Below are 26,068 nucleotides of genomic sequence, written 5' to 3' on the forward strand. Positions count from 1 at the left end.
ATCCACCGCCACCGCGAGGCTTAAGAAACTGGTCAGCCTCTAATGTCACGTGTACGTGAATGGTTGTAATTGCACTATCCTTGCCATTATATCTAACGGACGCTAGTGTAAGCATTAAGGTAGACATTAATTTCGTAACGATTTTATCGATATGCAAATTATCTCAGTCTCTCGCAGCGTACAGAATTGGAATCGCAATTTGTAACCCGTCGATATATCCTTCAATAAAACAAACCTACCTTACGTTGTGCGTCAAGGAAGGAATACAGCCGATGAATTGTCGCTATGTTTAATTTGAACTATCCATCGAACAGTGGGTTTGAAATAAAGAGCCATAAAAGTTAAGTTGTGAAGAGTAATGTGTGTATTTTTTGGTTAAATATAATACATGATTTCAGACGAATTCTTATTACATGATAAATAAGCAATACATCACGTGGTAGAAGAACGATGGCGAACCGTATTTATTTGGTTCATGGGTAATTTGAAAAGTAGAGCTCGCGATATATCAGCAATGTTGCAGTGTGTCCTTTTCATGTACATATTTTCCGGCGTGTAGACATTCAAGAATCAGTGTCATAGTAAATTAATCCTTACCCAAGAGTTAATGTCTGCTTGATAGATCGTATTTCAAAAGAAGTGATCGCATTTAATTCAAATGAAAAAGACAAAACTGATGTTCTAATTTCATGACGTATGTTTCGTCAAGAATAAGATAAAACTACTAAATAGAAAAATTGTTATTCAAACTTCTTGAAAGACTCAAACTTTTCTACAATCACGGAATAAAATAAACTAATTTTACAAAATAGACAAGGCCACCATATCCATTGATAAAGCGTTGATATGGCATGGGTGTGTTCGTATGATTCGGCCTAAGAGGATTCATTCACCTATTCATCACGACAAAAACGGTTATCCACCTGCGTTTGTTTCTACTACCCTTGCTTGCTTACAGCTTGCTTGCTTCTGGCTCTGCCATTTCGGTAGAGCACATTATCAAACATTGGAAACCCGATAAAGATACGCCTTCCAGCTGAAGATGATGATGTCGGATTGCTGCGATTGCGCAGGGACGAAGCCATTCGTTTCTGGGCGATGTTCGACGACAGCTTGCCGTAGGTCCTGGCTGCCGTCTTTTCATTCAGCCAGCGCAGGAGAGAAGCGCCGATAGTTTGATCTTCGACGACGTCGCCTCCATCAACGGGCACTAGCCGGCCGTTGTTGATGTTCGAGTACGTGATCGACGGCAAGAATTTTCCATTGGCCGCGATCGACGGGTCGACGCCAATTTTCTGATACATGGCCCGCTTGTAAAAGTCGATAACCGATCCCGATTCAGACGGTATTTTTTCAATTTCAACAGTTTCGTGCTCTTCCTTGTCATCAGTTCCTTTCTTTGAATCGCTTTCATCACTTTGTACTCCCTCGGGCTCAGCTACCGTTCCGCCGCTCGAGGAAAGCGACAGATGTCGAAGAAAACTCGGTGTTTCCGAACAGAGCTTTGGCTCTTGGCCTCGTTGGATGAACAAGCATAGTACGCCCTTCGTGGAAGATTTCTGCTGAAAGTTTTGATCTGTGTTGTCAGTTTCCTCCTGAAAATGTGTAAACAATAGATTATGTTAACACTACAAACATTACAATCAGTTTTTGTTGCCATAGAAACATATTTGAACCCTTATAAGGTGGAGTGAATACTCTATTAAATATCTCGGAATTAATTTTTCCCCTTGTGAGCTTGTAGTGACTTTCTTTCATATGTCGGGTTAGGGTTAAAAAAGAGTTGTTTCTAGTCAGCGCTTGCTGAAAGCCTTCGTGTCAACCAATTCTTCCGATTTCTGTAGAGCAGAGATTGAAACAATTAGAGTAATTAAGTCACGTGATGGTTAGCTATATGCAAACTACCTCTTCCCTAGCATTCAAATGACCAGGGTTCAATACAACACACGGAAAGTAACTGCAAACTATATATCTAAAGACAGATTGACTGGCTGGAGTTGAAAGAGAAGGAGGGGATGGGAGGGAAGGGTAATTCGCCTCCTTTTCGAAAGAAACCAAGACCAGCAATAAACCGTTTTAGGCCAAACACATAATAACACAGACACACACCGAGCAAACACACACATATGTCTATGTATGTACATATGTATGTATACATATAGTACATGCATATATATATGTTTGTATATGTACAGATAGATATATAACATACATATTTCGTCACATAGAATTGAAGTGCTCTATGAAAGTTGTCGATGCAAAACTTAAATTGGAAGAAAGTAAAGAAGTTATATTCAAACGAAGTATTCGTCATTCTTCGTCTATGTGTCAATCTTGAAAATCACATTCTCTGTATGATGACAAAAGTTCAATACGTTGTGGATCGCAATTTAGTGACAAGGAAATCAACGTTGTGTTTTGTTTAATATTTTACGTTGCCTTTATTTTTTCGTCCTTTTCATAGCTGAAAAGAGTGATTTCGCAATAGCCATGGAGACTCTTATCCAATTGTAAAACATCCTCATTATTTTTATCAGGGTGACAGCGTGGTCAATATAAGGGATTTATGATATATTGGAAGCGTAAGGTTATCATCAGTCTTTATGGCAGATAAAAGAACCTTATTGTTCGTTCATCCGGTTCACACAACAGAAAAAAACCATCGCTAAAATGACTTCCTCTAAGTTGTACGTCATTCAAAGGAACATGCAACCCTTATTTGTTGTGTACATGTAACTGGAGTCGCTGTAAAGTGGGACTAAATGTCACTGACACAAGATGCATATCTTTTTACGGGAGCGATACCATAAAAACTTATATGGAAACCTATCTTCGGAACCCCATGTTTTGATATTCATACAGTTTTCTCCAACAAAGGAGAAACAGGATGGGCCTGACTACGACGCACCTGCGGCACTAACAGGTCGTGAAGACATATTTCTGTAGAATATCTTAAAGCAAGAAACCCATGGCAGCTGGAAGGTTACTTTCGCAGTCTACTTAGACAAAACATAATTATGCAGTATCTGTGAGAAATCCACGAGGGCTGAAAGATCATTTTCACAGTCTTCTTTTACAGGCTGACATATCGCCCGACCTTATGGTTTCTGTAAAACGTGGACCGAAGACCAGATTTAGTTACACCAGCAATGTGATTGTCCGAACTCAGTTTGACTGTTGAGATAGTATATGCCCCGAAAGTGAAATACTTAAACTTTTGCTTAAACTTCCTCAATGAAGCTTTCAACAGTTATATTACCAAATCAAGAATAAAAAGATGGGGTCAGTATGCAAAGTTTGGTAGTGAAGAGAACAATTACTAAACATTTGCTGAATATTTGTAATCCACAATGGCTGCCATCCCTGTGTTTACTAAGTAGAAAAAATAAATTTCGATTTTCGCAAAAATAAGACGTTGAACATTGTTCTTTCTCGAAGAAATTTTAAATGAGCCCCCAGCAGTGGTAGACTAGAAAAGTACTGTAAAATTGAGAGTATATATCGCAGAGCAATATGAGATAAAAATGAGAACATCATCGGTATATTTCTGTAACCTGACTCGGGTTTATGCATTCACACGATCTGCAATAGAAATATAGAAATAATCTGAAAATTGTCTATGCATGAAATTCCAGTATCAGGGTTCCTGATATATTTGATTCAATCTCAATTTATCGTTTTATATAGACATGTAGATATCTCTAGATAGATAGATAGATAGATAGATAGATAGATAGATAGATAGATAGATAGATAGATAGATAGATAGATAGATAGATAGATAGATAGATAGATAGATAGATAGACAGAAACGCATACATACAGAAAGACAGACAGACAGACAGACAGACAGACAGACAGACAGACAGACAGACAGACAGACAGACAGACAGATAGATAGATAGATAGATAGATAGATAGATAGATAGATAGATAGATAGATAGATAGATAGATAGATAGATAGATAGACAGAAACGCATACATACAGAAAGACAGACAGACAGACAGACAGACAGACAGATAGATAGATAGATAGATAGACAGACAGACAGACAGACAGACAGACAGACAGACAGACAGACAGATAGATAGATAGATAGATAGACAGATAGACAGACAGACAGACAGACAGACAGACAGACAGACAGACAGACAGATAGATAGATAGATAGATAGATAGATAGATAGATAGATAGATAGATAGATAGATAGATAGATAGATAGATAGATAGATAGATAGATAGATAGATAGATAGATAGATAGATAGATGGATGGATGGATAGATAGATAGATAGATAGATGTCAAACGTATGTGAGTTTTTCCAGAGGATTACCGTGCTCGATACAGTGTCGCAGAACACAACAAAACGCACCAGAATGTCTATTACTACAGTTTCACGCACTCACAATCTCCGGATGGATGAATTATCAATCGATTATTGAATTTAACCCTTAAACTTACTAATTGATTCAATTAGCAGTGTTGATTGGCCAGATTGTAAGTAATGGCTCTGTTTAATAACGATTAAGCTTACTGTTCTAAGATAAGCCTTGGTAGCTGATTGTTCTGAATAGAATCCACCGTGATTTGCTCGACAATTTGTCGTTGGATTTGAAATCCAGTCGAATTTAGATTACTCTTTTCTATCACCTAACACTTTCTTCTTGAATGAAAGCACATGATAAGAACATTCTGTTCTCAACGTGGTGTCTGTGAGCCATACGTAACACATTTTGATTGATAGACGTCTTGGCATGGGCATTTGTACGACTAGACTATTTGTGCATCGTTAAGGCTATTAAATAGATGTCTGTTCTTTGATTAATGCCTAGAGTGTTTTGAACGCATTGTCAGTGAGATCGATGTACCACATTTTATTATTACAACCATCTGTAACATGTCTTAATAAATGACACCTTTAGTCGGCCAGCTCTCTCGTCCTCGAACAGTTATATTGAATTTATATTAAATGCATTTTCTGACCTTATCTAACTTATCTAGCTCCTTGCAGTTGCATCTCCATGTATATATATATATATATATATATATATATATATATATATATATATATATATATATATATATATAATATATATATATATACTGTTTGACGTCATCGTACACGACTGTTTTTCGCGGTACCCGTCTTCTAACTTCAAAGTCGACAATTTAAAAACCTGTATATACAGACTTAAACGTATAGGTCTTTTCCATTTGACGATTGCATTAGTGCGTGAAAGCCTAATATCACAAACCTAAAATACCTGATGTTTTTTCTACAGCAAAAACAGGATGGTTGGACAGTCTCATATACATTACGTTTACTTTTTTGTACGTAGCATACAAGTTTTGTAGATAACATTGTAGATAAGAAGAGCCGACTCATTTGAGTGTCTGGATAGAACACACAAGGGAATTGATAAATTACTTGTTGAGTTGATAGTAGAGACTGAAGTTAATTAGGACAGCACTCTGGCTAAACAAACCATAATACGATGTATACCTACTGATGCCAATCTGTTTTTATAAGACACACAGGATATACAGTGGAGTGGAGTGTTACATGATTGGTATTTCACTCAAATGAGTCGGCTCTTTTATCTACAATGTTATCTATTGAACTTGTGTGGGACTTACAAAAAGTAAACGTAATGTATATGAGACTGTTCAACCATCCTGTTTTTTGCTGTATACACATGTGGACTGATTAATTGAATACAAATTACACACGTTTAATAAAGACAATGCGATAAACTTATTAAAATTCCATGACAAGTTTCTCTTAATGTTGTTTCTGAGTTTTACAAGTTTTTTTATTTCTGTGCTTCATAATCACATGATCGTTCACTGTTGAGTCTTTTACAGAACGTGTTGATCTCATTAAAACTATTGTAAGACGGTTATTTTATCTTTTACATTGTAATCATGGTAGATGATTAGCCTAGAAATGTTAAGGTAGTATGTACCTCGAAAGTGAAAGACTTAAACTTTTGCTCTAACTTTCCTCAAGGGATCTTTCAATCATTCTGTTTCAAAATCAAGAATAAAAATAGGGGGTCACCGTGCAAATTTTAATACTAGAGTAACAAATTACCCAAGATTTACTGATATTAGAAATTAAAAATGGCCGCCATCCCTGTTAAACTCAATGGAGAAAAATAAAAATTTTCGAAACTAAGCCGTTGAAAGGTTTTCTTTCACCAAGAGCTTTAAAATGAACCCCACATGTGGTACATCAGAAGAGAATTGTAAAAGTTTGAGAGTCCGAATGTCTGTCCCCGAGGTACGTTCTACCTTAATCCTGTGCTTTCTGATGACATCACAGTATCTCTGACCTAGAGCAATACATGCATGGATTTATAATTCAAAAATGAGGAAACTTCAGAGAGTGGTATCCGGTATCCTTAAGTTGGCGGCAATAAAGTTTTTTCATACGGGCTTTAAAAGAAAAACGAGTCATCAAAATTTATATATAGTACATTTTAATGTAGAACGCGCCTCTGGCCGGGGACAGATATTCGGACTCTCAAACTTTTACAATTCTTTTCTAATCTACCACTTGTGGGGACTCATTTTAAAGCTCTTGGTATAAGAAAATATCTCACCTCCTTAGTTTTTCGAGAATCGAAAATTTCACTTTTGCGTCATAGAGTTAACACAGGGATGGCGGCCATTTTGAATTTCAAATATTAGTAAATATTGGGTTGCACTGCGACCCCCCATTTTTATTCTTGATTTTGAAAAAGAATGGTGGAAAGAGTCCTTCAGGAAAGTTTGAGCAAACCTTTTAAGTCTTTCACTTTCAAAGGACACACTACTTTAATGCAGTATAGTTTTTTTGACCCCTGAAGAATCACTTCGTAGGCGTTAGGAAGTCAGAATGACCGCTCCAATTTGTATAAAGACAAGAATTAATTGTTCATGGGTGTTTTGCCGACATATTGACCTTCTCAGTTGTCTAGAACTATTTGCTTTTAAGCTGACATAGTTCGGAAACCAACTTGAGATTTGGGCTTAAACGATTAGAAAAGCATATATACAGTCAAGAAAGCATTGAAAAAAGTATCAGAGTATGGTCCACGTCGCTCCATTCATTATTTCAATATTGAAAAGAAATCACTTCCTGAACAGTGGCACACAAAGGCGAAAGGCCAACAGGGCGCGATGGTCATTTTAAGTTGGCCTTCCTTAAGTGATTGAATCTCTTTGTAAATAAAAGATAAAAGGGTATCCATAATTGCCTAGGACAGAAACGCCCCCTCCGTTCTTACGAGTGTAATCGCCATTGGATATGTCAGACTATACCCAAGATTTGCACGAGGGCATATAAACCTTTGTTGACTGATCGTCAACGAGCCAGCATTGAAAGCATAAATATTTTGTCAACAGCTCATACGGTATCTCTCTGTTTTGTCTGCCTTTGGCTGTCAATTGTATGTATGTATGTATGTATGTATGTATGTATGTATGTATGTATGTATGTATGTATGTATGTATGTATGTATGTATGTATGTATGTATGTATGTATGTATGTATGTATGTATGTATGTATGTATGTATGTATGTATGTATGTATGTATGCATACATGCATGTATGTATCTATGTATCTATGTATCGATCGATCTATCTATGTTATGAAGGTAGGTAGGCAGGTAGGTAGGTAGGTAGGTGCTTACGTATGTATGTAATTATGTAAGTGATATATATATATATATATATATATATATATATATATATATATATATATATATATATATATATATATATATATATATATATATATATACAGATGTACTGATGTCCTCGTGGGAATGTACAGTGTTCGATGCTTCATGCGTCCGACAATCCTCAGACAGAACATGTTATATATATTCTGTATGAAAAGATTGAATACATGGAAAGATTGATCATGCATTTCTTTGCAGTGGAGAAACTGATTCTCGAAAGAGAAGAGACAGGAATATTTATAGTTTTGAATGCGCCATAAATATTCTCGATACTTATTCGAATGTGTTTGTAAATGAATGATATCTGACGATAGGCGTTTCGTTTCGAGAGGTAATATCTCGATGAACATCAAATTTTCTATCAGGCTAAGATTTACAAAAGATACAAAAATGCACAAACTCAACTATTGCAGTGTATTTCCCGAATTGCCGGTTTTTGCATTACTTGTAACACGTTCCTATTCATGACTAGATGGTCGCATAATCCTGAAGATGGCGCTTACAATCCCTGATTCGTTTCTAGCCAACATCCTTATTCATTGTAGAGCTTTAAAAGTCGGTATTATGACAGCACATTCACGCATGGCAAGTGGCGCGTTGAGGCTGTTATACAATTTTAATTTCCGCAGCGACTTGCTGTTGCGTTGGGAACAATGGATAGAACTGGGACAAGTGAGGTGTATGTATCACATTTTATTCAATTGAATCGCTGGTTTCAGCGACCTGAAAGTTATCCGTGTGATATATTCTCTAATTTCGAAAACATAGAAATAACGATTACTTGACAATGTCACTTGTAAAGTCGATAACAAATTCTTGCAATGCTGAAGCGTCCTGTCGTTAGCGTTGTCGCCGACAGGTGTCGTTGATTTACCGGACGCAGAACCTTCAAAGGTTATTTTTATCTTCGTATCACAAAATTGTCTCTGCCGTAAAGACCTTTGCCAGGACGCACTCCCCATGTCAAAGAGATGGGCTGAAAACTGTCATGGAGTGTTTTTGGAGCTCAGAAGTCGAGAGAATACAACGCTTGTTTTCGACTACCGCGCCTCTTGTTATCATGTGTGATACGAGCGAATTTCTACCGTGGCTATTTTTAACGCACTATGATGAGAAAAGTATGAAACTACGGATAAAATGGAAAGTGACCAGTTAAGATTTTCGATGTTACGGAGGTAGGGTAGAAAGATAAGAAGAAAAATGTAACTATGTCTCACCTGTTGCAAGCTCGATGTACATCGGATTGTGTCGGTAAGAGCCAGTATCCAGACAATTAGAACTAGACCTGAGAAGGTATGAGAAAGCGTCATGTTGTAACAGCAACCTGGAAAGTGTTGCTTACTCGGATTGAATTCTGCTATTAAAATGCTCCCTTTCCGTATGCGGGGGACGCTACAATCACCATCATAATCATCATCATCATCTCCATCATCATAGTCATCATAATAATCATGTTTATTAAAACATGCAAATTTGAACGGAGATGATTGTGTGCATCCGCGCAATGATACCGAGTGAATTACTTGCCCAAGCGAAAGTTGTAATTGTGATTGATTTTCGGTGATAAGGCGTAGCTCCGCTCTTTTAAAATAGTCCGTTATGGCAAGTTGTGAGTTAGATATGCCAATGATTTTGACGATCGCCCACGCGCATAAAAAATATGACGAACAAACACACCTATACTTGTTTTCTCTGTCCAAAGCGTTGAGTCGTGGCGAAGTTGAACGAGGTTGATTTCTGTGTGGGAGTTTCCTTGATTTCCTTACCTGTCACTGTAGAACCAACCAACGTTTGAACCAAAAACGGCAATTCAGAGTTCATATCGGAAAAAAATTACACCATTAGGCGTTTGTTCATCGGTGGCATATGTGGCACAAAGGCGTAAAAGAGTAATAGCAATAAGTCGTGTTCACTGCTGGCAACAGAGTTCCGATGATCCATTCAGCCGTGCGCTTCTTTTACGCCGCGAACGGCAATGTATGAAATGCTACGTTCCAGCATCCACAAAAGGCCTTTACTTCGGCAGCTTGCCCGTCGACGCGTTTTAACATCGAGCCGCTCACATTAACAAGAGAAAATCCTTTACGATTTTGTAAAGAAATCTGGCAACGTTTACCAATACTTTTCCTCGACAATTTCGCGAATTACTTACTTTAATGTTTCGAACAACCTCAACAATACTGTATAGAATATGGACGTGAACAATTTTATTTCTGAAGTATAATATGATATGAGCAAATTTCTGTCGTCGATTCGTTCAAGATATTTCAAAGGAATAATGGTAGGTTCGTGAAAACAGGGAGAGAAGTCGTCCCGTATCCGAGTCGAAGTATAATGTCAACAGTACGCGCCGTCAAGGATAACTACCTCTTTAAAGTTTTATCATGTCCAAACCAAAGACATTCTCCACAGCTGACAGATGTTGTACTGCCACCGTATTCAACAAAGTCATTTTGCCATGAAAATGTGCTACAAAAGTATTCACATTATCAAAGTTATTACCCCCTAAATGAGAATGACCCATCTCCTTAGTAATGACGATTTAGAATATATGCAAAATTATTGGCATTATCGGAGTGATTACCCCCCCCCCCCTCAAATGAGAATAACCTGTCTCCATGGTAATGATGACTGGAAATACATGAAGTTTAGGTTAACAACAATGATCGCAGTGAACAAATTTGTTATTTCAAAATCACGAGCTGCCGAAATAGGCATTTAGAAATTTGGCAGGCATGGTCGTTTAATTTGTCGCCGTGGGTGGGGGTGGGGGATTGGGTTGCTGAAGTGGAAATAATTTTTCTCTTAAAGTGATATGCGCCTCCAAAGTGAAACTTTCCTCCATGAATCTTTCGACCATTCTCTTTCAAAATCAACAATAAAAATCGGGGGTCACCTAGCAAATTTTGGTACTAGGGAAACAAATTACTCAAGATTTACAGATGTTTGAAATTCAAAATGGCCGCCATCCCTGTGCTAACTCTATGGAGAAAAATAAAATTTTTGATTTTCGAAAAAAATTAAGATGGTGAAAGCTTTCTTTCACCAACAGCTTTAAAATAAACCCCTACAAGTGGTATATCAGAATAGAATTGGTAAAGTTTGAATGCCTGAATATCTGTCCCCGAGGTGTCTTCTACCTTAATATCTTACCTTCGGGAAAACAGTTGAGTCGTAACAGCTGGGCTTTACTTACATGTAATACATCGATAACAGTGCTAACAATTGATGCCAAACTAAGCATGGATGGTGTTTAAAAGTCTTGAGATATTTCTTCTTCCGGCAATCATAACATCGCAATCGCTATTTACAAAAACGTACAGTGAAAAATTCATTGCAGACAACGAATACGTAATGTGGAAATTGATTGGACAAGAAATGGAGGAGAAAATCGGAAGATTACAAAGAAATGGTGAATACATCATGTGGAAAATTATTCAGAATTACAAATAAAGTTACTCCAAAATCATGATCAGAAAGTTACAGAAATGATGACGTATTTTGTCCGACGTACAGCAGGGCACTACCAGTATTATTATACACCTGCGTCTGTAACTTATGGAGTTTCGTCGTTCAGTAAGTTACGTTATCATATACCTAGATTCACGTGCCCATGTAAACCTATGGGAAAAGGCGCTCTTACAGGTGTGTAATAAGTTGCCGTATCACGCCCAGGCACACTTTGCCCAAATAAGGTAGTGCGCGCGCTTTTTCGAACTTTTTCATTGTCGTTGCTATCCACGTACATTCCATTCGAAAGCACGTCAGCGCGAGATTCGCACCCGTTTCTATGCGCTTCGCTCGTAGTTTTGAAGCAAATTGTAGACAGTTCGAATCTTATTCCGATCAAATTGGTTAAAACAAGTGCTTGATAGTCTCCTCTCAATGTTTTGCTGAGAAAGTGTATTTTAACGAGCAGGATCAACTACTCATCTGTGCTCATTCTGTAGTGACATTGTCGTTCGCATAGAACAAGCTCGTGACGCGTTCCACAACAGAACAAATGACAACATCGTACATATCAATCCGCAAAGTTGCGTGGCTCATGTTTTTTTAATTTACGCCCATAACTTTAACAAAATTTTATTGATAAATACTGAAACATATCACAACCGTTCAATAAGGTATATGATAAAACCTTTACGGCCCAGATACGGGTTTTGCGGACCTCGGTCGTACGGCGTACGGGCCCTCGCACGCTCGGGCCCTTCCGCCGTACAACCTCGGTCCGCAAAACCCGTATCAGGGCCGTAAAGATTAGTATCATAGACGCGGGGTCCAATAACTTTGACGCGGAGTACAATAACTTCAGGTGTTATTGGACGCTATTTGACCTTTGACCTCAAAACACTTTTACGTCAACACGGAGAAAAAGAAGAGAAAATTTCACATTTTTTACAAAAATATATACGTCTTAGCATTCAGTACTTCCCAAATCAAAATCGTGGTCAGTCCAAAACCTGTGAATTCGAGTGAAATTATGCTGCTGACGTACAATTTCTACCGTGTGCACTGCGCAGCGCGGGTTGAAATTTCGTTCTGCGCGCTTAGCGGACGCGCTCAACGCGTTCCCAGTCTGCTCGCGATCGCTCAGTACAGTGCGCGACGAGCATCCAAAAGACGCCTTAATTTCGACTTTTTTCTCGTAAAGTTGGACTTAAAAGGTGTTTAATAATAAGGTTATTCCCCAAATACCGGGATTTATGTCCTCGTACATCGTACGCTTCGGTATTGTCCGAGACGCGTAGCGTCTAGGACAATACCTCCGCTGCACGATGTACTCGGACATAAATCCCGGTATTTGGGGAATAACCTTATAGTATCAGAAAATATAACAATAACAATAACCATTATCATTGTATGTGTAAAATTGGAAAAAAAACTGATGTACAGTTCTTGCCTCTTATGATTCTTTAGAACATAATTTTTTTATATTCTGATATTTTCGACTGGAGTTGTTATCTAAGTCACGTAATCAAATATTTTTTATGATTCCTTTGAAAGCATTGTCATTTCAAAAGTTCAGAACTATGATATCGATTTGTGTAATATAATTAGGAAATAGGAATATAACCACGGGGTATCCACGACAAACCGACCAATTTAAGATTCATTGAGAAATGACATTACCCGAAAAAACAATGTTGAAAAGAACACATATAACAAAATTGATTCAGCGGACATTATTTAAAGTATTAATAACCTAATATAAAAGTGTTGTCACAAGAGTATTGTCTTGATAAATGTTCCGTTTGCCTCTCTGTAATAGTTAATTTATAATAAAGATAAAAATCATTATCATCATAATTGCCATCTTCGTCGACATCTTCATCATCACCTACACACATAGTCGAAGTGAAGACAAGCTTAAAGATACCTCGTGAACTTTGACCTTTGCAAATATTGTAAAGCAAGTGTGAGGCAATACTCGGGTAGGTATTTAGAGAATGCTGTGTATTTGGTTGTTAATGGTACTTTTGCTGTAGAATTTATGCAGTTTGCATTGATCGTCTGTTTTGGATTTTGGAAACCAAGAATTGTTTTTAATGTAGAAATCTCGCCATATTGAAGGTCGATGGACGAAAAACGGACATCCGTACAATTTGATTTGTGTGTCAGTGTGATAAGGTTCAACAGAATGCCTTGCTTAAAATGAACACCCCGTGTCCTGCTCAAGGAGTCAATGGGGCTTTCAGAAGAAATCGGCGTTACAACATATTTAATAAGAATTGTACCCTCACGTCCTCCTTTCTACATATCCTATGTCCATGCATAAAGGCTTCTGTCGACTTATGGGTAGAGTCGTTTCCACGTAAAACCGTGAACGATGGGAAAAAGTATGACGGTGGCAAGCGTGCTAGCTTCAGCGTGGGATCACATCCTCGGCAATCCTTTAACGACAGTGTCCAAGTTTAGACAATTTTACACAGGAACTTCTTTCTATTTCCTATCAAACAAGTACACATATTGGATGTCACTCACAGACGCTAGGACCAACCCATGGTGAAATATTATCCGGTTGATAAGCCCTTAGTGATATAGTTTTCGTGAATTCGTAAACCGCAAAAAGGTGTCTTTTCGATTGATGAGAAACCGTCAACAGAACGTGTAGCATTAAGCAGACTTACTTTAGTTAGCGAAAATAAATAAACCATGATGAATGGAAAACAGTGATAGTACACTCACCTACCCCTAGAGAAAACGCCCGAGACAAAGTGTTAGAAATTACTTTAGCGTGTTATATGTACATTAACGATCTTGAAAATCTTTATATTGTAATTTTATATTGTATTATACAATAGCTTTGTCAATACCAGTAAATTTTGTGACGTCATCCATCCAAATTATTACTGATGATGTATCCGATTATCCAGCATTGTGACTTAAGATGTTTTCTACACCTACAAATTCACTGGCATCGCTCAAACTATAATAATACCCCTTCTTGCCCGTAATGGACTCAAAGCAAACTTTGCACTCAATCTTGAAGTCAGCTTCGCCTCGTACATTAATTCGGCCTTTGTCGCTTAAATATTGTTTGTTTATTTGTAATTATTGCAAGAAACAAGCTGATACGTGACAATGTGATCTACCTTGTGTTAGTATTATTTTCGTACCGTCAAAACAAGAATAAAAGTTGAATGCGCCTCATGGACAGATATTCGGTCTCTCAAGTTTTTATAATTCTTTTCTGATCTACCAATTGTAGGGTCTCATTTTAAAGCTCTTGGTATAAAACCAATTTTCACGGTATTTTTCGAAAATCGAAGGTAATTTGTTTACCTAGTACCAATCTTTGAACGGTGTCCCCTATTCTTATTCTTGATGTGAAAGAGAAACATTTGAGCAAAGTTGAAAATCTTTCACTTTCGTGGCGTTTACTACGTTAAGCGCCAGCGCGTTATTCAGAACACAGTTCACTTAGCAATCGTCCAAATATATATATATATATATGTATGTATGTATATATGTATGTATATATGTATGTATGTATATATCTTTCTATATCTACCAATCTTAAAGACAATATTCAAGCAATGTTATTCGTTATTATTAAAAAATCCTTTTCACAAATGGCTTTGTGCTTGTCGTATCCATAAATAAGGAAAAGTTAATGACATTTCTTTTCTTTGTAAATGAGATAGCAGAAAACTAATTGACATTCTGTGATGACTTCATTGCAACAACTCAGGTGATATCATGATGCAACGTAACATAATTTGATTCACCTTTCACTGACATGCGCAACTTGAAGTCATCGGCATAGAACACCAGGTGATAGTGACAGTCATTCTGATGTATCCCTGATAAAAAGTACAAATCACAGGGTTCTCAAAATAGACCCTTGAGGTACATCCTTTGTGACATGTATCAATGATGATATTTTCCATGCAAAAACAACTCTTTGTAATTTATTGTGATGGTATGACGAAAGCAAGGTTAACACCCACCCGTCCACCCACCCACCTATCCCCCGTGACGTATGTCTGATTTTTGTGAATGAATTGCATTTTTGGGTTTTGCACGAAAAACAATTTGATTCTGTCCTATGCCCAACACTGCCGAGTCTCTTAATCATATTTGTCCGGGCTGTACTACCTTCAATGTTTTGCGTTCTTTCAATCAATGGTGGGGTTTTCTCACCTACTGTGCTTAAAAAGAAAACACTGGATAAATTTATCGATAAATGGAGAAATGACCAATCACCTACAACATAGCGATGTGTCATTTAGCAGTTTACGGCCATGATTGGTCGTTTATTTGGTGGAAAATGAAATGTTTTCTGGCGATATCCCCATAAAACTCTATAAACTGTAAATTCAGGAGTATTTTCCGGTATTTATGCAGAAAGAGGGGAGTCCGAATATCTGTCCTTAAGGCACATTCTTTCTTTAGGCAAGTCACTGAGATCGTAGATGACAGTTTAAAATCAACCCTTTGAGCGCTGCAATTTTTCCCATCAAAACTTTAGTGCAACATTTTACCACTTTGTATAAATTTTTCTGTGAATTTTTTTATAATTTTTGAACAAACACACCTCACTTTCATTTGCTACAGGTTTTCATCAAAAGTTTGACAAAAGTCTGAAAAAATTTGACTGGGGTACATTTTATAACCTTAAAGGCGACAAAAATTGACTTTGGCGCTCAAAGGGTTTTTAAACAACTTCACATGTGACAATATCGAGGCTTGGCATGGTAGATGGACAGTGACGCATGTGTTACACTCTTATTACGAAAGGTGTGGGCAACAAACATTCCGGATACTCGTTGTAAAAGTTCGCAACTGGGGAGTAACGTAACTTCAACTGACAACAATTACAAAATAAGGTCTGTTCATGAATGAACCGTCTGTGTACCGTCATCCGCTGGATCAGCAGGTGAAATATCACTTGTGCTAGGAATTAGACTGACCCGTGGAGCGTCGGTAGATAAAATGTCATTGCTGTACCATTCCTACCTGTCTTGTAGAAAATAACAGATTAGTCGGAAATGTACTAGAAGCGGACAAAATTATTCAAGACAAATACAGTCAGTCACATACTGCAAGGCGAGAGAATACTTTCTCACCGGAAAACATCAATCGGTTTACGTCGAGCTTGTTCCTGCTAGGCAAAAAATCGGTTTTTGCAAAGGTCAGATGAATGAGGTGACACCAATAGATGCTGTAGGTCAGCGCACAGACCAAAATTAATAAATGTGTCCATGGCAAGCCCTGTGAAAAGTCAATGACTGCCTACACACTCGCAAAATTATTAACCGCAAATTGTAGAGAATGTCGAAACTGCTTTCCGTGCGGACTTCTTCCTCTTATACCGGGGAGTGGTGTGGGTGTTGAATAGTACTTTATGTCTGTGTATCATTACTTATATTGTCGGTTCATACCCATGTGTATTATATGTAATGATCGCTGATTACAACACAAAGAAGAAATCAACAAGCGACTCTGTGAATGAAATGGAATGAAATGAATGGAAACTACAAGTGCTCGGGGAACGGTTTTACTTTTCCGACATCTATAAAATTGATTCATGAGTCGCCATGGAACATAAAAATAAAATGCTGGTAAATTAGGTTATACTTTATTGAGGACTATTGCAACGATAAAGTGACAATTTTCCCATGTTCAATGTCATTTCCTTGTCACTGACATCAGCGTATTGTGTATCACTTCGTCCTCCTACCAGAACCCTTTCAGTGCTGTAATTTTTCCCACCAAATTTCAATGCAACATTTTACTAATTTTCATGAATTTTTCTGTAATTTATTTGATAATTTTGAACCAAATAGACATCACATTTCATTTGCTACAAATTTTTATCAAAATTTTGGCAAAATTCTGGAAAAAACCTGACTGGGGTATATTTATAACAGGGACAAAAATTGACTTTGGCGCTCAAAGGGTTGAGCTTGCAGGTAGCCTGCATCTAGAAATCGCCGCAAGCGGGGATATGACATATTTGGACTACATCCAATGATAGTCAGAAATCACGCCCTGAAACCATAATTTTTTGTTCCCGAATTCGCGCTATTCACTAGTAATTTCTTAGTCTAATGTTGACTGCTACCATCAAAATCGGATGTATCAAAATGTGATAACAAAAATACGACGCCATCTTTTAAGTTTAAACAATGGGCTATGGTGTTAAAAGTGTTTTAAGGCAGATTTCAACCATTGTGAACGACTTATAAAGACCTATTTCCACTGGGTCACTCAAAGCTTAAACAGAAAGTGGGCGATACTTTACTGGCATGAATATCGTTACTGACTGCTTCTCCAAGTGTGCAATCGATTGTATATCGAAAATGATTTGTTTTACTGAGACGCAATATAACAACATTACTGAATAACAAAAAACCACATACGTTCTGATAAAATTATAACGTGCCGTGGTATAGAGGTTCAATGTAAATCTGGATGTAAGCTTACCCACACAGAGCGGATTAAACTCATATACATTTTACACGACACTTGAAGTAGACGTACACGTTCGAAAAAAAGCTATATTACCGTGTAATTAAAAATTGCAACGGGCGAAATCATTTCATTATAAGTTTTAATTGATATTTACTCATAATTCGGTGTTTCTGTGCGAAGTAGAATTAAAGTAGGAGATTCTAGTATGGATAATTCCTCTCGACATTAAGAAGTCGGACATTTGCCATCAAATGTACTTTTAAAGCCTGTGTTGATGACGATAATGAGTGTGAAAACAGATAGGAAGCAACACATTGTCTGATATTGCTCCTAAGATATGGGTCAGGGAAAATAGAAATGAAAATCACCAAATGTCATTAGTTATATATTAATTTCGGAACACTCTCAATATTACAAAATACACCATAAGAACTAATAGATCAGTACTCAGTACCTATAATCAAATAACAATTGAAACATGTTTCACAGATAATGTAGAGTGATAAACTTTTAATACAAAAATGAAAAACTTGGCATCAAATCTTTACGTATGCAAACATCATCGTCATACATTTGAAAGCAATTTAGGTTTGTGGTTGCACAAAAAATGAAGTTTTGAAAAATGGGAAATTGATCTTAGATACGAATTTTGTTTTCTCTTGACGACATCTGGATAACGACATACGTAGAAAGTCAGAGAGTTTTTTAGAAGAAATCATGCTTTTACCAAAAAAAAAGATAAATTGATATAAAAATTTAAAATTTGAATTTTGTTGGAATTTTAATCTTTGTCAATATGATCATCCTAGACATTATCGATATCTACAAAACAAATTTGAAAGCTATCGGATAATTACGTTTACGGCACATGGCATATCGACCAAGGGCCGTTAAAAATTACACAATATGCCAATTACGTTTTCATTTATACATATTTTAACACAGAGTAATTATCAAATACCTACATGCATACGACTCTGGTGTGTGTGTGTGTGTGTGTGTGTGTGGTGGGTGTGTGTTCTACGTGGACCAATACACTTTACACTTTGGTAGCCCCCTTTATTCTAACGGATCTCAAACCCCTTTAATAAATGGATTTCTCTATTTTACCTTATCGGAAATATGGCTCTTGATAATTACTTTTAAGATTAGGAGATTTATTTTCAAGTGTCTGTTTTTGATTGATATGAGTGCAATGGTTGGATATGACGTCTTTCAAAGTTTAATTTCATGTAGATGCACGCACTTCCCCCGCCTCCGTGGGTGAAAACAAACATCAATATTATTTCGATTGCGTTCAAGCTTGAATGTATTCAGCGTCATTGACCTTCTTTCATAATCACATACTTTCTGGGTTTTCCTGATTCAAAGACTCGTTTCGGTGAGTGATATTACCGAAGGCAAATGAATAATTAATGTAAGGAAAGAGATTAACAGCTCGATTAACTGTAACTTTTAATATAATTTTACAGTGTCGGTTTTTTTTTGTGTTTGTAAGATACTGTTTCTTCTTTAATGCACGGAAACAAGTCACAATGCCTGGTGCTGAACTCGTCAGAAATATATGTATTTGAATAGTAAGTGATGCTATGCTGTTGATAACTATGTAGTAATTTCTTTGTCAACAACATCATTGCATTCTAATACATAGAACTGTATTTGCTCGGACAGACTTTGGGGAAAAGGAAAGACATTCTTGTTTTTCTGAAAAAAATAGTAAAAATATTATTAAATGTTACAAGTATGGTCCCCGTACGACACACTGTGGTAAACGTAACATATTTTATGATATGCATTGTCCTTGAATGTGAACGCTCTCATATGCCACTAATAGATAGAAAATGTTAAAAATAGATAAGATAATTTTCGAATGTCCAGTGGCAACGGTCGAAGTTTTTCCTCGTTTTGTGTTCTTCCAAGCTCATAAATATATTCATCTTTCTTCACTCGCATTTTCATCAATGCATCTGTTTGTCCTGAAAATACAGAAGAAGCATAAATGAAATTTGAGCAACTCTATTGATTCTGCAATCTGGGGAAGAACGGGAAAATTTGATGAAGAACAAATGTCAAAAGCATTTTTAACTACGAGAACTGCTGCAGAAATCATATGGCCTTGAAAATTGCTCTCGTCAATGCGTAAAGGATTAATTGGACGGCTGAGGAGGCCTTCTTATTAGAGGCTCCATATGAACCTATATTTCATCTTTTTCAGCGATATAGATCAAAACAACTGTGCCACCTGAATCTTTACGTACTAAGAATGAGCACACAGGAGTTCGAGCGTCACGTGTCACGAATGAAAATTATGCACACGGCACTTAAAATTTGAAGGAAATACGGCTATTCCATGGAGTGAAATCTAATAAGGTTTTTTGGTGACTATTGTGAAACAAATTGTCATCAAAGAACCATTTTTACAACTATTCTATTTTCTTGTATATTCGCCGAATAGAACTTGAAATTAAAAATGGAAACATATGCCGTCGACCAATCAAATTTTAATGAGGACTTGTCACTTGTACGTCAAAGTACATATTCATGTCATTTAGTTTGCGTTACAATTACTATGCATACAGACACGAAAGAGTCGATCAGGCTTTGCGACTTGTGGGTAATAATCAACAAAAGCTTCTTTTTAACGGTTCATATGATGTACTATCGAGTCTTGATTCAATCATCTCCGACTCAGACCTAGCTGCCTCCCCGATGCACAGTCGGTAATCCTCTTCCTTGCATGACTGTCTGCAGACACTATATAAGTTGATAATTTGTGGGCGCAGTCTGGAAATCAATCTGACAAAGTCAACAATGGAGCGACACCTCAAAGCTTCTGAAGATGCCGGGCCAATGTTTTCATTATACCCTCATTAATTATCAATCTTGTGTGCGCGTAAAAGTCGACTGGGTGACACGGTATTCGATAAACAGGTCAAAAGAAGAAATCAGATTTAGGGGAAGATAAGAGTTAGGCCATATATTAAACTAAAGGAAACATGAAACGTTGCATTTTCTCTTGGAGAGATTCTAGCCAGAATAACACTCAGATTTGGTTTGCCCATAGTTCATCAGTGCTATTCGATGTCGATGCCAAACTTTAGCTGCGTGATTACAGGTAATACGCCCATGAACCACCACGACCTTAGAGGGGAAAAAAACTAGTATTATCATACACTTGCGTCTGTAACCTATGGTCTTTCGCCATATCAGAGGACGCATCGTCTAAAAACTTTGACGCTGTGTACAATAACTTTAGGTGTTATTGGACACTATTAGACCTTTGACCTAATAACACCTTTACGTCAACACGGGGCAAAACAAGAAAAGACTTTACATTTTTACAAAAAATATACATCTGAACATTCAGTGCGCTACGCAGTGAATAATGGTCAGTCCAAAACCTGTGAATTTGAGCGAAATTATACTGCTGAACTACAATTTCTACCACGTGCGCTGGCCTGCCTTGAAATTTCGTTCTATGCGCTCAACAGACGCATTGAAAGCGTTCCCACTCCGCTATCGATCGCGCGATGGGCATCCTCAAAACGTTTAAATTTCGACTTTTGTAGTAAAATTGGTGTACAGGTTATAAAAAGGTGAATAGTAATAAGGTTGCTTTACAAAATGCCAGAATGTATGTCGTCGTACATCGTGTAGCAGAGGTACGATGTACTCAGACATAAATACCGGTATATTTTTAATAAAGAAATAACGGGCGACTCCCAGACCATTTACTTTTATTTATTGGCGAGCGCGAGAGGAAAACCAAATACGTTTACAGCCAAACCCGTTAATTGTGGCTTTCTTCTCGTCCAGGCCCTTAAATATAGAAATAACGGACGACGCGCTGACCATTAACCTTTATTTATGGGCAAGGGCGAGAAAAAAGCCAAAATTTAATGGGCGAGGCTTGCCGAGCCCATTAATTTTGGCTTTCCTCTCGCCCGCGCCCATAAAAACGTTAATGGTCAGCGCGGAGTCTGTTATTTCCATTATATTATCAGCTAATCCCCCCAAACCGTCAAAATTTACCAAAATTTTCCCGTGCGAACGACAACGGGGCCCCAGAACTTGTCAGTGAGTATTGCGCGCGATGCAAAAATTTGGCAAATCCGGAGATTTTTTTGACAAAAAGTGTCTAAACTTGGCCCAAAAGTGTTCCATTTTATTTTGTGATTGATTATGATCTTTGTACAAATCACAATTTTCGTTTTAGCTGTAAAGTTACCATGTTTACGATATTATTCATATTCACGGGCATGTAAACAAACCATTACTGTGTATTTGTGGGCAGTCACGTGGTTCAGCTCGACCAATTAAAATGCGACGGACAGGGCATGGTAATATAATAAATGTTAATGGTCAGGGCGGAGTCTGTTATTTTTATAACATTATCAACCAACCCAAGAAAACCGTCAAAATTTACGAAAATTTCCCAAGCGAAAGACAATGTAACCCCAAACCTTGTGCAATACGCGACGCACTGTCACACACTCTGTAAAGATTATGCAAATTCGGATATTTTTTCCGAAGAAAATGTCTAAACTTCAAGTTGGTCCACAAGTGCTGCATTTTATTTAGTGATTGATTGTGATCTTTGTAAAAATTACAATTTACGTTTTAGCTGTAAAGTTACGATATTGATATTATTCCTTGGCATGTAATCAAACCATTACTGTGTATTTGTTGCCAGTCACGTGGTTCAGCTCGACCAATTAAAGTGCGACGGACAGGGCATGGTAATATGTGTTGTCATGACTTCATTTTAAGAGTTACAGTACTTAATGTAGAACGCGTCTCGATGCTGAAACACTTAAAATTTTGCTAATTTCTGTACGTAAACTCTGAACCATTCTCTTCAAAATAAAGCAAAAAATCAAAGACCGACCAGCAAATTTGGATACTAGAGAAACAAATTATCTAACATTTACCAGCACTTAAAAATTCAAATGATCTCCATCCCTGTGTTAGCTCTACGAAGAAAAATAAAAACTTCGATTTTCACATAACTTTATTTATACAAGTGGTAGACCAGAGAACCGGTGTAAAATTTTAGGGTCCAAATCTTTATCCCCCGAAACCAAAAACGTATACGTTAACAGTTCAGAACATTCTCAGTGTAATTGTTGCATGTTACATTAGTGATAGTTATGGCACATAAACGTATTGCGTCATATTAGAGTAATATATTCTCATATGATAGCAGTCCGGCACCTAGCTTACTGACTAGCTGTCGATAAATAGCCCATGCAGTTTATGTTGGCCTGTTTCCGCATCTTGGCCTGTTTTAAGTCAGAGGCAATTCTGCTTTATCCACATAAAATCGTAGCCTGTATCATCATCATAAATGTACATTTATTAGAAGTGTTTCAACAGACCGGCCAAAAAATGTTTAAGTATGAATTTGACAATATTAACTGCTATGAGAATCCTTACAAACCGCACTGAACGTGAAAACAACCATGGCAATAGACATGCGCAGTCCGTAGTATAGTGCACGCCCGTAAATATATTTGGTTAAGTCGCATGGTGGAGGTTGTTTTCTTCTAATCAAACGGTTAGGCAAAAAGCGGGATAGTTTTTCTCATCTTCGCGCCAGTCGATCTAGACCAGCAGTGCTATCCCTTTTCGATCCCTTCACTTACGTAAAATATGACAGTGTGTTATGAACGGCAGAAAATCGATACAATGTACATTCTGAACAGTTCAGTTATCACAACGGCATTATGGCGGATGTCAGAATGACATCTGCATGTAAACATTTCTGATTTTTTTTCATGTCGGTATTTGGATTTCATTTCATTTGATCAAATAAAAAAAAATTAAAAACCGCGTCGCCGCATCATTTTTCAGGGACCTACGATGAGAAACATACCTATTATTTATTTGGTTTTGTGTAGATTTGTTCCAACGAAGCAACCCCACACATTGTCGTTTACTTCTTCTTCTGCGGTTCTCTTAAAGGCACATGAGCTGCAATTTTTGACATTATTTTCATGATTTTATTTTTGGATTAAAATTAGTTCATAGAAATGTTCTTACTCAGAGACGTTTACTCAAGTATAATTACCCACTGAGTGGGACTGCATGGAGAGGTTTCAAGAAGATAAATAATAAACGGGTGCCCCACCCAAATATGGTCACCTCCATACAACTACATGATAAACAGCGTAAATGGTGCATGTACACATTTGAATCTTTACAAATACAACATGGTGCAACCCACAGAAAGGACGGGGAAGGGATTCACTCCACTTTGACAGACAATTCCCTGTTTTTCACGTAACATGGCAATATTTTGAAAATGGCGGGAAATATAAAATGAACAAAAATGTGTTAAATTTCTTGCCTATTCTGCTACAAGCAAACGTTGTTGAGGCACGGTTGATGACTATATCGTTCAATTTGCAGATTGCAATGAATATCTGAGGAAATTGGAGGTTGGACAAATTTCGCAGAGTTGCAGCTCATGGGCCTTTAAGGTACTTTATTGGTGTTAAAGCACTTATTATCTTCAATATCAGGACGTCATACAAATGGAGACCTTGGATACTCAAGGGAAACTTGTAGCGCTTCCACAACCCGATCACTCCCACTCCCTCCCTTGTTTCCCATGACGAAAGTTTAAAAGTGGCAAACACGACCATGAATATTGATTACTATAAAGTGAATTTGAGATCATTAACAAAAAAATCAACCACTGCAACCCTCATATTGAGTTCTTTTCGTGTGCTACATGCATAATTCAATGTCCGGACCCGATTCCATTTTATCAACCTATCAAAATGCCTGTTGTACACCTGTATACTTGCTATCAATATTAAAATATGTCGAGCACAGGCCTGATGATATTTTAGGAGTATGTAAAAGTGCGATATTTGACAAAAATACAAGGAACCTATAGAAGTACCAGCCATCGACTGTTCACGTTTAGATCAATAACATACCGCACCGTTAAAGCACGGAATGTTGTCAATGTCGGCGGTCTTTCACTAGCGTCAAATACAAATTTCGAAGACGTTTACAGAATGTTTTCATACTGGTTAGGAATCCCATCAATTGAAATTTTAAGCCTTCAGAACCGATATCAGGTTCGATCAATATAAAGTTATAGGGGTTTTCGAGCTTGGTTATCGCCTAGCAGTAATAATCAAGATTTAACCATAGTAGCAAAAGGTCTATTTAACGACTGACTTATCGTTTACGGGTTTATCATAACAAATCTCAGAAATATAGAATTTCGTCGGGACAAATATTCGGACATTCTATTTTCTACAATTCTTTTCTGATCTACCACTTGTGAGGGTTCTTTTTAAAGCTCTTGGAGAAAGAAAAACTTTAACCGTCTTTGTTTTTTGAAAAATCAAAATTTAATTTTCCCACATAAAGTTATCACAGGAGTGGGGGCCATTTTGAATCTCAAGTGTCGCAAATGATGTTGGGTGTTGATTTTGTGAGAAATGGTTGAAAGTTTCATTTAGGAAAGTTTCTTTAATTATTTATTGTCATATTTTGCTTTTCACAAAAGATTTTTTTAGAATAACATATGTATACTACAGTACAACCTCGCACGTGAGCTACAGTCCTACTTCAGGTGTATGGTTGAAGAAGTGCACGACCTTGCTTTGAATCGAGCTATACATCTCCACACAGATAATAAGCTATCGAGTGTCAACGTATAAGGTCGTTTTAAAATTTCGAAAACAATGCACCGGAACGGATTTTGAGACTCGAGTAAAGCGTTCTGAGGATTCAAGAACGATCTTCAATTTCTCTTTTTCAGATTCCATTCATCATACGAAAGGAGATCTGCAAGAGCCACACTATTGCATTAGTGATCTCAGTCACTGACCTAGTGGAACCCACATTTGTGATATGCTTTTTGACAGTGTCACAGCCACACTATTGCATTGGTGATCTCAGTCACTGACCTAGTGGAACCCACATTTGTGATATGCTTTTTGACAGTGTCTTCGTCCAAATGGAAATGAAGCAGACATAGCACAATGAAACGAAAATATTTGCATTATTTATTCCCATGGCAGACGACCAAATAACATATGATTGATTCTATTAAGATTAAATTTTATGTCTTGATTGATGCGGGGTAATTTTAAATTGCTAAAATCCGTCGCAAAAGGTCAACAAATTTTATCAAAATACCACCGACTCAATCAATCTAAAGATTTTGTTGATTTCATAATCGAGATTTTCGGCTTATTGCCTTTTTTACAATTCTGTTGTCGTACACGTGTACATGAACACCTCTCTTGCGCTTTTTTTCTGAAGAAAAGAACAGTCTTCTGCTTAAGTTTTTTACACAATGAATAGCGCTAGATGCCTAGTCATCTATTGTAAAGTCAAAAGGTACGATTAATCATTAAACAATTATATCTGATTTATTCATTTCCATGAAAA

At 37.2% G+C, this 26,068-nt stretch overlaps 1 protein-coding gene across 1 annotated transcript; it reads right to left on the bottom strand.

The window, feature by feature from the left end:
* Positions 1-346: 346 nt before the first annotated feature.
* Positions 347-9,140, bottom strand: LOC139137645 (uncharacterized). The gene is made up of 2 exons (XM_070705845.1): positions 8,950-9,140; positions 347-1,595 (listed from the first exon to the last, which is right to left on the bottom strand). Exons 1-2 carry the CDS (start codon positions 9,040-9,042, stop codon positions 939-941), a joined length of 750 nt encoding a protein of 249 aa, XP_070561946.1. The 5' UTR covers positions 9,043-9,140; the 3' UTR covers positions 347-938.
* Positions 9,141-26,068: the final 16,928 nt, after the last annotated feature.

The sequence above is a fragment of the Ptychodera flava genome, chromosome 7, assembly GCF_041260155.1.
Source record: "Ptychodera flava strain L36383 chromosome 7, AS_Pfla_20210202, whole genome shotgun sequence".
Lineage (NCBI taxonomy): Eukaryota > Metazoa > Hemichordata > Enteropneusta > Ptychoderidae > Ptychodera > Ptychodera flava.